Here is a 12,619-nt window from a genome sequence, read left to right as displayed (position 1 = left end):
AGCGGCAATGTCACTGAGAAATCAAGCTGGTGCTGAGCAGAAAACCCTTTCCCTGTAGCCCATCCAAGTGAAAGCTGGAAAAAGCTGCACTATATGCAGTCTTATGGGAGACAGAAGTCATCAGCAGTGAAAACAGTGGACGCTGGAAGCCTCAAGTTTGGCCAGACAGGCCAAATGACTGAACAAATATAATAGTGGCATGTTGGCTCTGGGGGAAGCCAACTGCTCTCTAATTGGACTGCAAGGTACTTTGCAAACTCCTGGAATATAGCTAGCACCACAAACGTTCTATGGGAGGGAATACGTGCCTGGTACTGAAAACCTAATCAAAAGCCTATGGCAGGGGAGGTCATAAGCCTTAGGGGTATAAAGCCTGCTCTTGTCTGGATAAATGCATATATTACTCTCACCAAATTGCCCTGATAGCACTACACTTAATGTTCATATTCATATATTAATGCTACTCTCACTTCTGGCTAGAGAAGCTTCTCTTTTCAGATGGCAATGACCAGTGGAATGACCCAAAAGGCAACATAGTGCTGAGAAGAAGGGACGGAGGTGTGTCCAGCACTGAAACATCTCACACCCTCCAAGGCTCAGGGTCCATTGAGGAAGAGGTGGCAGAAAGAATTTAAGAACCAAAAGAAGGGTACCACTCCTTATATACAACTGTCTGTATAGAAACTGGCCTCAGTATCCAAGACCTTGCAGTGGTAGCATGTAGCAATACCTATACAAGACCTTCATAATAGGAACAAAAGATGATGACATCAAAATAAAAGACAGACTAATGGAAAGAGGGAGTTATATGACAGAGAGCAGAGTTATGAAGAGAGGAGGGAAATTCCATGGTTTGTTGTCTCTAAGTATAGAAGTGTCACACACACACACACACATGTATATGTATATGTATATGTATATGTATATGTATATGTGTATGTGTATGTGTATGTGTATGTGTATGTGTGTGTGTATATATATATATATATGTGTGTGTGTGTGTATGTATGTATATGTGTGTGTGTGTGTGTGTGTGTGTGTGTGTGTGTGTATTTATTTTTTGAAAAAAGAAAGAAAAGGCCATGGAGCTAGCTTACTCTTCTACATCATGTGAGGATACAGTAAGAATTCTACAACACAGGCTGGGCGTGGTGGTGCACACCTTTCATCCCAGAGTAGGAGGATCACTGTGAGTTTGAGTCCAGCCTGAGACTACATAGCAAATTTCAGGTGAAAAAAAAAAAAAAAAACCAAATAAACAAAACAAAAGAAAAGTATTCTACACCACAGAAGAGGGCCTGCATAAGAACTTGACCATAATGGCACCCTGGCTTCAATTGCTAATTTTCACAACTATGAGAAAATATTTTTGGTTGCATATAAGCTACGAAGTCAATAGTATTTTATTATATCATCCCAGGTTACACAATGTCATCTTCTATGTCTGCTTCTACTCCTACAAAGAAATTTCCTGAAAGGACAAAGAGAGAAAGAGGCAGAGAGAGAGAGAATGGGTACGCCAGGGCCTCCAGCCACTGTGAATGAATTCCAGATGTGTGTGCCCCCTTATGCATCTGGCCAACGTGGGTCCTGGGGAATCGAGACTTGAACCGGGGTCCTTAGGCTTCACAGGCAAGCGCTTAACCACTAAACCATTTCTCCAGCCCATTTTGAAACAATTTTAAATCAACAAGTACATTATAAAAAATAGAATGTCCCCTTAACCCAGTGCCCTTTTCTGTTAATATTTTACAAAACCACAGTATAATTATTGGAAGGAAGAAATTAGGATTGAGTCAATAAGATTAACTATTTTATAGACTTTACTTAAATTTCTCAGTTTCCTTTTTCTCTCAGGATCCCATATTACATTTAAGAGCTATTCTCCTTGACCAACTCCAGACAATGACAGCTCCTTCTTTTGCCTTGTCTTTCACAAGGTTGACATTTTTGAAAATCAGTTATTATATAGCTGGTCCCTCAATTTGACAGGATTAGGTTTGAAACTTGTCTCTGTGATTTACATCTATTTAACTGTGGGAGAGTCAACCCCTCAGAGACTGAAGTTTCCTCATCTATGACACAGGATAATGATAAGACTGTTCTGAAAATCAAATAAAGCAATATAAATCGATATGCCTGTAATGAAAGGTCTAACAACAGATAATAAATCTTTTCTATTTCTGAAGAATTATTTTGTTAAAATGATTTATCCATATTTTAGTGACTTATTTTTTAAGTAAAATCATAAACACTTTAGTCCTTAAATTATATTTTTATTAATTAGAAACTTGGTTGCATGGATAAATCATGTGTTGGTCCCATCTCCCTCCTGCCTGCCCAGTTGCACTGAGGGCCCTCCTCAGTGAGGTACTGGCATTCACCATGGGCTATGGGTTATGAATGCAGCAGCCAGTCACTGTGGGAAGGCAGTGCCTCTGAATACTCCTTCCTACCCTGTGGCTCTTACAATCTTTCTGCCCCCCTCTTCCACAATGGTTCCTGAGCCTTGATGGATGTGTTATAAATCTACTTTAGTGTTGAGCTCTCCACAACTTCTGAATCTCTGCTTTGATACCTTCTGAGTGTCTACATTGTCTATTGCCATCTCCCTGGTGCAGGTCGTCAGGTTTTCCATGAGAGCTGCCTAGCCTTTGAATTATAACTCCTTGTCATCACTAAAAATAGCCACTGCCACACCATGCAGTAGTTCTGGTCTGCATCTCTGCTCTCACCTACTGTGACCTACCCTCAGTAGGCCTGCATAGAAAGGCTTAATTCCCTTTTTGATTTTCAGCTTGTTAGGGTTTAGAATTAATTTATTTATTCATATAGCCATCCAATGGTGTACTGATTCTACAAAGTGCCCAGTCCTCTGCTAAGATCTTAGAGACAGTAATCCATTACCCTCTGCCTCTATCAGTTTTAGCAATAGTGGGAGAAATGGAAAAGTAAGTAATTAAGATTTAATGTGATAAAGTCTATGAGATATATATTACATAAAACATATTCTTAACCTGGAACTAGGAAAAGAGTAATATTGGTGAAGATGTCATGAGGAAGGTGCCATTATGCTTCAAGTGAGGCCTACAAAGCAGAGAGGAACTAACCAGTCACAGGAAGAAAGGAGCAAAGGTTGAGAGTTTAAAGACACACTATTACGACTGTGTGCTGAATAAAAAGTTGGTTCTGAAAAGTAAATCTCCTGTGTTGTAAATATGCAGCCTGAAAGAGATTTTGTGCCAATACCTCAGGGGCTCAGAAACTTTACCAGGAAACCTCTGGTCCCAGGGCTATGTTCTGAAGACTGTGGTGGTTGACAGACCTAAGCATTTGGATATTACACTGGGCTTTTCCCTCTTTCAACCTCTGTGACTGAAGCTTTAATTGGCTTCTTGTTCACATTTCAAAAGTGTAGCAGGTTTGTCCCTTTCTTATAGACGTATTTCCTAAATTTTCATTTAAATCTAAATGGCCATCAAAAAGTCCTTTATAAATCAGTCTTTTCCCCCATGCTGGCAAGGGCTTTTAGGCATTTTCAGCTTTCTTTTCTTTTACATACAGCATTTATTCCTGTGCTTTAGAGGTTTGGCATTGAGTCCACGTGGTTTCAAAGCCAAGTGTAATCTGAAAATTTATGTTGTTTTTTTTTTTTTTACAAGTGTTACATGTCTATTATCCATTAAACATTAGAATTTAGGAGAATTCAATATAAAATGTTCAAATAATTAAAAGGTTTATCTGCCAGTACCTATTTTACATTCCAAAATAGCTTCACTTTTTTTCCCAGTCAGGACAGTAAAGCTGAAATTTTTAGTTCTGGTCACAGCAAATACTTCTCAAACCTTGAATACTTCTAAGTCAAAGCAAGAAGGTACGTACCGTCAACTGGTGTATGAGGAGATCCATTAAGAAGGTAATCTTGTTACTAAACAGAACATCCATGCAGTTTTCTGAACAGTTACTGCAGGTGAGGTTGTAAACATTGATTGCATTGCAGAGAGACCTAATAGGAGGAGAAAGAAAAACACCATTTGTTAAAGCTAAGCAGCTCTTCTCTAACTACATACAATCAATGGTGCAGAAGGATGGAAGTGGCTCTTATAACAAAGACAATATTATCAGGCAGGAGGCCTAGCAGACTGAGGTAAAAGACTAATTTTTACCTAAACACAGTGTTCATTAGTACCTAATAGTTCTTATTAATTTCGATTAGTTGCAGTACATACAATAGAAAAAAAATACTAGTCTTTCTGATACTTTCTTAATCAAAGACTCCAGTCCAATCAGGAACTTTGGTTTTTCTAAAAGCACCCAGAAGAAAAGAGTGTCAAAGCTCCCGCTGTAAGACCAGCTGGTCTGGGACCTGGCAGATGCGTGTGGAGGTGCGGGAGGCTGTTCCTGTGAGGCAAGAACCATGCAGTTCTGTGGAGCGAGCCCCACTCTGCCCAGAGAAGGTACAGACACAGATTCTGTGCCCACACAGATAAGGACATCCTTTATAGAGGGTACAAGGTTGGTATAAGCCAAAACAGTCAAAACTGACCAAAGAAATGTTTCTTTCTTTTTCTAATATACTAAAAGTGTATTTAAAGTATTTAAAGAAACATTTATTTTTGGTGTGTATTTAAAGTATTTAAAGAAACATTTATTTTTGGTGTGTATGTATGTTTACGTGTAGGTAAGGGGGCACACACATGCCACGACACACGTGGGGCGGTCAGAGGACAGCCCCGGGTGCTGGTCCTCATTTCCTACCTTACTAGACACAGGGGCTCTGGCACTGGCGCTGCACACCCCAGGATAGCCGGCCCGCCCGCTTCTAGGGATTCTCCTGTCTCCGCCTCCCATCTCCCTGAGGAAAGGTGCTACTGTGTCTAGCTTTATGTGGGTTCTAAACCAGGGATCCAAACTCAGGTCTTCATGCTTGTGTTAATCTGCTGAGCCATTTCCTCGAGCCAAAGAAACTCTGAAAGCATCAAGCTCAAACGGTGGCATTCTCTTAGGTGTTTTGAAGGCTGTGTCTACAATATTGCCTGAATGACTGATATTTATTCTGGCTTGTTTGACTGAAGTATCCTGCTTAAGTCCTATATAAAAATATTTAAAAATTTATTTGAGAGGGAAACAGGGGCAGGGGGAGAGAGTGAGAGAATGGGCACACCTGGGCCTTTGGCTGCTGCAAACAAACTACAGACATGTGTACCCCCTTGTGCATCTGGCTTATGTGGGTCCTGAATAATTTAACCTGGGTCCTTTGCCTTTGTACGCAAGCTCCTTAACCACCAAGGCCCCTAAAAATATTTTGATTTAACCCTTTAAATCGAGGGCAGTATTTCTTAAAGTGTGGCCTATCAATCAACAGCGTCAATATTACCTTGGGAACTTGTAGACAGTGTAAATTGTCAAACTCTATTTCAGATCTAATAAAGCAAAACTTTGGGAGTTGGGTTAAGAAAATTATGGGCATTTTTTTCATGTATGTGTGTGTGGGGGGGGTATATGCTCGTGCATGTACAGAGGCACATGTCCCGTGTGTGCAGAGGCCAGAGGAGAACACTGGATGAGTTTGCTTTGCTCATCCAAGAATTTCCTCAAGAATAAGTCTCTTACCTATTCTACCGCTTGCCATTTTAAGGAGCCCCAGCTACTCTACAGTCGATGCTCCCCTGGGACTACATGTGTGCATGCCCATACTCACATTTATGTGGGTGCTGGGGAATTGAACTCAGGCCCTCATGCTAGTACATTAAACTGCAGAGCCATTTTTCTACACTCTAGAATATTGTGTTGTAACATGTCCTGCAGCTGGTTCTGATGCATATTCAAGTTAAAGAACCACTGTTCTACACGTTCTATAACTTGACTGAGCATTAGATCTATAAATGTATATGCATAAGTTCTTGTCCTGGTGACACTAGCTGGGCAGTGGGGGAGGGCTTATCACCCGAATGTTTCCAAAGCTGTGTGGGTGATGCTGATGTGTGCAAGAGCTGTGAACTACGGGTCTAAGAACTACTGCGTATTATCATTCAGCAGATACTGAAGGCCTCATCATGTGCCAGGCACCGTGCCATGTGAACAAGACAAATAAGCTAAGCTCTTCTCATGGAGACATAGAGATGAGCTCACTGACCTCATAGAGACAATGCTTTAGTGGGAGAAAAACTGAAGAGAGTTCCTGTGGCAATATTTCACATATAGTTATACCTTGCTTCACAAAATTGAAAGGCTTCTGAAAATTGGTCATAGTCAAGTGTACTGGTTAGGAGTCGAACCATAGGAATAAGACACAATTAGGTTTCAAGATTTTGGCATGTTTCTAATTTTGCGGCTTAGCATCCATTTCTCATTTGTAAAACAGAGACAATACTTAAGCTTCCTAGGGTTGTCATGAGAATTAAGTGAGATGATAGACACAAAGACCCCAGGATGGTGCCTACAATCTCAAGAGTGCTTTGCTTTTACATTTTAAAACCAGTGTTTGTTGCTTCACTCTAGCCCAGGCTGACCTGGAACTCACTATGTAGTCTCAGGTTGGCCTCGAACTCATGGCGATCCTCCTATTTCTGCATTCTAAGTGCTGGGATTAAAGGCATGTGCCACCATGCCCAGCTTTTTATGGAAAATAGAAATATAAGGAAACGGTCAAATATTATTGGGGAAATTTTGGTATATGCTACCAATATTTTCCTTTTCCTTATGAATATGTACTAAAGTTATCTGTGACATGTAGAGCTCTCCCTTTTCCGAGGCTTGGAGGCTTCCTTAGGAACCTAAAAAATGTCCCTTTGGGATACAGTGGAAATGACTGAGCTACATGGCAACTTCTGAAAAAGTGTTGTTTGTTTTGTTCTAAGGGCAGAATCCCACTCTAGCTCAGGCTGGCCTCAACTCACAGGGATTCTCCTGCCTTAGCCTCCTGAGCAATAGGACCAAAGGCATGTGTCACTACACCCAGCTTTTTTATTCCCCTTCACACATCCATCTCCTGTAGGATTTGTAGATGAAAGTTAGTTAAGGACACTGCTGAGAAGTAGAGTCTGGGGATGGGAGGCTTTCTGCAGCAGCATCCCCCCTTTTCCAGCTTCCTGGGAGTCCAGAACCAGTGGGATAAGTTATGCAACTAGATTCAATTTCCTAATCTCAGATCTGCAGCATCAAGCACTCACTCCTTGGTTTCCTGGTTGTTGATAGTTATGACAGTAGCATTAGCTTGGAAGCTTCCTATAGTGTGTTGGGCTGGCCTCAGAGGAAGCAGCACCCCTAGTAGTTATGCAACCTATTGTTTCTGGGGTCAACCCAGAAGTCTCCCAATAATTTTCTAAGTACTTAATGCCCTAAATTCCTTTTCCAATTAAAAGACAAACTGAAAAGTACTGCATGATTTTAGACAGGATAGAATCTTTTCCTATGAACATAAAAATTTAATTCAATCAATCTTTTACTATTGTGTCTAACTTTCAATTTTATAAATAATGCCTTTTGAAAGACAGAGGATTTAGTTGCAAGCTGCTAGAGAAAAAGCTACAGATGACTTAAATGCATCATAGAATATGGAAACTCTAGCTCTAGGTTGATACCCAAATCATATACTACTGAACTGGCCTAAACAAACAAACCCAAAAGCCACTATATGCCACAGCCTGAATTTGTACTGTCATTTGCACTCTATGGATAGCAGCCACCAGCTATTAAAAGCTTAGAGTTTAAACAATGAAGACTGGAAAAAAGACAGCATCTTCAACAAATGGTGCTGGACAAACTGGACAACCATATGCAGAAAAATGAATCTCAATTCACACATTTCACCAGGCACAAAAGTCAAGTCCACCAAGTGGATCAAAGACCTCAATATAAGACCAGATACTCTGCTTCTACTGGAAGAAAAAATAGGAGGAACCTTCCATGATATAGCAGTGGGAAAAGACTTCCTGAATAAAACCCCAGTAGCTCAGGAAATTAAACAATCACTCAACCATTGGGCATTCAGGAAGCTGAAAAGTTTTTACACAGGCAAACAAACAATAAGCAGAGTCAACAGATTTTCCACAGAATAGGAGAAAATCTTTGCCAGATACACATCGGATAGTGGTCTGATTTCTAGAATCTACAAAGTACACAAAAACCTAAGCAATAAAAAAATCAAATAACCCACTCACAAAATGGGGCAGAAAACTGCACAGGGTGTTCTCAGGGGAAGAAATACAAATGGCAAATGAACACTTAAGAAAATGTTCATCATCCCTAATCATCAGGGAAATGCAAATTAAAACAACTATTTAATTCCATCTTACCCCAGTAAGGATAGTAAATATTAAAAAAATCTAATGACAACAAATGCTGGTGAGGCTGTGAAGAAATAGGAACTCTCAGTCAGTGTTGGTAGGAATGCAAGCTGGTACAACCACTATGGAAAGAAATATAGGAGACTTCTTAAAAGGATGACTATAGAGGTACCAATAGACCCAGTTATTCCTTTACTGGGCATGTACCCTAAAAGCTCCACACCTCAGCGCAGAAATATTTGCTCAACCATGTTTACAGCTGCTTAATTCACAATAGCTAAGAGCTGGAATCAATGAAGATGTCCATCATTAGACGAATGGATAACTAAGATGTGGTATATATACACGATGGAATTTTACACAGCAGTATGGAAAAATGACACAATGAAATTTGAACGAGAATGGTCAAACTTGGAACATATCATTCTCAGCCAATTCACCCAATTACAGAAAAATAATCATTGCATGGTCTCACTCATCTCTGGCTCCTAACCTGAATCTGCCCATGATGCTGACTTACCTAATAAACATATCGAGGACTGGACAATAGGGATGGTGGGGCAGGAGGGGAAGGTAAGGGTGGTGGGGGAGGGACAAAAATGACCCAAATGGAAATGGTACCATAAAAATCCTACATCCTGAAAGACATACTAAAGAGTAGAACCTTCATCAGAGAGAATACCTGATTCATAGGGGCTGGGGAGGGTATGATAAAGACTATCCTCAATCTTCTCCTGTTTCTCTCTCTGTCTTTCTCTTTTACATTACCTATCTTTTTTTTCCTTCTTCCTTGGCACTGACCTGTAACTCCCAGTACCAGCATGTGGCTAACATCCACAATGAGTTATTGATCAGAGAGACCCACAAGGTTTCCCAAAAGAAGACAGAATTCTGTCAGAGTACTTGATGACCCACCAAAGGTTAATGGTTAAGACCTTACTGCTGAAGACACCATATGCTGTTGTGACGGAACATGGAGCAACCAGGCTCAAAACTGGAAGAAAGTCAGTCCACACACAGTTAGCTTGTCTAGTGCCAGAAGGTATTACATGAGTGACTGGGGAAAATGGCCAACATCTGTCTAAGCATCTCATGGTCCAAGCTATTCAATAGCAATCAACCTGATGTGATGGTCACACAAGTGCAACAGTGACACATGGCCAACTACTCTTGATTTGGCTAATGGATCTGCTCAGTGGAACGGAACCCATACTTGGAACAGGGAAACAAGTCAGAACCATATCCAAAAACGAGCCTGCTCTCCAATATTAAACTCCCACCAATAGTGGGCTACAAGAGGGCCTACACCTATTAAATTCTCTCTAAAATAATAATTCTCTCTAAAATATATCTTACAATGGCATCACTCTCCATCAGAGAATTTGCTTCTCTTTTTCAGATGGACGCAGAACATGAGGAGAGAATCAGCCCATTGCACCCCACCTGGGCACCAGCTGAAGCCATAGAGTTAGTGGGGAAATGTACAAGAGATGCTTTCTTGGTGAACCTGGTACCAGCACAAGGGTGAAGGAGACAGACACAGAGAACACTCATCTCCTACCAAATGAGATATCCAGAGACACAGAGACTCCCAAGACCTCCCATCACTGAAATAGACTTAAAATGAACCCAACATGGCTCAGGGAAATTTGTGGAAGAGGGGCCAGAAAGATTGTTAGAGCCACAAGTTGGGCTATTATGCACAGAGACATTGCCTCTCCCCTGTAACTGAAGGCCATCCCCCAATGCAACACCCACAATCTGCAGGGGTGGGTAACGGCAGGGAGAAGGCTAATGATGGTACTATCATGGCTATATACACACTATATACATAACTAATAAAAAAAAAAAGAGTTAGATGTTTAGATGCCTTTTTTAATTTTTTTTTTTTTTTTTTTTACTTCATTAGGTTTAGAGTAAAAGCCAGGGTGTAAGGTCTCAATAACCTGCTTGCATGACACAGTGAAGACTAGGAAACAAATACTTGGCATTCTCTGGTTTGATAATGGAAGAGGCAGCATATATCCTTGGGAATTCCGCAAATCAATAACTAGAGATGCTGGGCAACTTACTAGCATGACTCATATCTATGACATCGGAGGGACAAATCATTCTGTATCACTCTGCCTACAAAGTTTCCGTTATGATGAAAAGGGTCAAAGGAACTGAGCACTTTGCCAAAATCAAAAAGATTTGTGGAAAAAAAGTTAAACCAATTTTTGCTTAAAACAAAGGTTTTTTCCATCCTATGCTCTTGCCAATAGCAGATAACCTTATTAAAATACCTCTTTACCATTTTACTTTATACTCACATATATGAAGAGCTATGTGAGAGAAACATACAGCTTTTGCCTTCCTGAACCTGAGTTACCTCTCTTAATGCAATAATTTCCAGATCCATCCAATTCCTACAAATTTCCTGATTTTACTTATAAGTCTAACAAATTTCATCATGTGTTCATCTGTTATTCAACATCTAGGCTTTTTCAAATTTCTTGCTGTTGTGACTATAGTAACCATAAACATGAATGTGCAATATCTCTGCTATAGTATGCAGCTTCCTTAGGGGTGTAAGTCCACGAGTGATACAGCTGGGTCATATGATAGTTCTACTTTTAGTTTTCTGAGGAAGCGTCATATTGATTTCCAGTGGCTATGTACAAGTTTACATTCTCACCAACGGTGTAAACATTTATTAGGATAGTTGTGTTTTTAAAATTGATCTATTCAGCTCTGCATTATAATACAGATATTAACCATTTAATAACATGCAAATGACCTTCTTTCTTTCTTTCTTTTTTTTTTTTTTTTTTTTGGTTTTTCAAGGTAGGGTCTCACTCTAGCCGAGGCTGACCTGGAACTCACTATGGAGTCTCAGGGTGGCTTTGAACTCCTTGAACTCATGGCAATCCTCCTACCTCTGCCTCCAGAGTGCTGGGATTAAAGGCATGTGCCACCACACCTGGCTTGCAAATGACTTTTAAGCTTGGTGTTCTATAAATTTTTTTCTTTTAGTTTTGTGTCATAGAGAATATTTCTTTTTATTTGAAAAAACTCTGCCCCAATATTCTTTGAGACATCTGAGTTTTTAATATATTTATTTATTTGCAAGGACAGAGATAGAGAAAAGAGACAGGCAGAGAGAATGGGCATGCCAGGGCCTCTACCTGTTGCAAATGAACTGCAGGTACATGTGCCAGTTTATGCATCTGGCTTTGCATGGGTATTGGGGAATTGAATTCTGGTAATTAGACTTTGCAGGCAAATGCCTTAACTTCTAAGCCATCTCTCCAGCCCAACATCTGAGTTTTCTATCAGACTTTGAGGAGCCTTTCTATGTCTAAATTAATTATTTTTTTACTTTTGGTACTTTTGAAATTTCATCTTTGTTTCAAAATACAGTTTTGACAATTACCTTTTTGTTAATTGTCTTCTTTCGTGCTGTACTCTTTTTTGTGTTGTTTGTTTTTCAAGATAGGGTTTCACTCTAGCCCAGGCTGACCAGGATTTCACTAAGTAGTCACATGATGGCCTGGAACTCAGGATGATCCCCCTATCTATGCCTCCCAAGTGATGGGATTAAAGAAGTGTGCCACCATGCCTGGCTTCTATTTTGAAAATTTTATTGATGATTTCCATCTTTGGAAAATGACTTATAAGCTATCATTCATTATAAATAAAGCACAGGATTAAAAAAATCTAATATTTTTCTACGTACTTTCTTTCATTGTGCTCATGATATTTTAAAGTAACTTTTATATATCTAAGGGAACAAAAGTATGTAGTTTAACAAATTTTCGTTTTATAGCTTTCTATCTTTTGTCTTCTTGTGTATGATTTAAAAGCAGTTTTTCACTAAGAAACTAGGTTAACTTTTCATGTGTGTTTTTTTTTGTTTTGAAGCAGGATCTTACTCTAGCTCACTGACCTGAAATTCATCTGTAACCCAGGCTGGCCTTGAATTCACAGCAATATTCCTATCATAGCCTCTCAAATTCTGGGATTAAAGGTGTGTGCCACCATACCTGGCTCATGTGCACTTAAAAAAAAGTCATCATTATGTGTAATAACTTTATGTTTTATAATTTATAGTACAAGTTCATTTTGAATTTATTTGTTTTGGTGTAACATGTATGTCAGGAGGATTAATTTATTTTACCCCAATGAGGCAACTGAATAAACCATATTGGGTTTGAAATGACACATATGTAGGATATTTCCCCTGGTTTTTTAGTCTATTTGTCTTTTTATTTTGTCTATTTGTCTGTCTTTGTGTAATTTTGTACTTTTATATACTGTAACTTTATGGCAGGATTAATATATCTAATTAT

At 39.6% G+C, this 12,619-nt stretch overlaps 1 protein-coding gene across 2 annotated transcripts in view; it reads right to left on the bottom strand.

The window, feature by feature from the left end:
* Scaper (S-phase cyclin A associated protein in the ER) overlaps positions 1-12,619 on the bottom strand; it is a 424,329-nt gene that overhangs the window by 108,934 nt on the left and 302,776 nt on the right. For both annotated transcript variants that reach the window (XM_004660424.2, XM_004660425.2), the window contains exon 25: positions 3,883-4,006. In XM_004660424.2, coding sequence (XP_004660481.2) covers positions 3,883-4,006 — 124 coding nt within the window. The remainder of the gene's footprint in view (positions 1-3,882; positions 4,007-12,619) is intronic.

This window comes from Jaculus jaculus, chromosome 10 (genome assembly GCF_020740685.1).
Source record: "Jaculus jaculus isolate mJacJac1 chromosome 10, mJacJac1.mat.Y.cur, whole genome shotgun sequence".
Taxonomy (NCBI): Eukaryota; Metazoa; Chordata; class Mammalia; order Rodentia; family Dipodidae; genus Jaculus; species Jaculus jaculus.
This window is presented reverse-complemented; position numbering and strand designations above follow the sequence as displayed.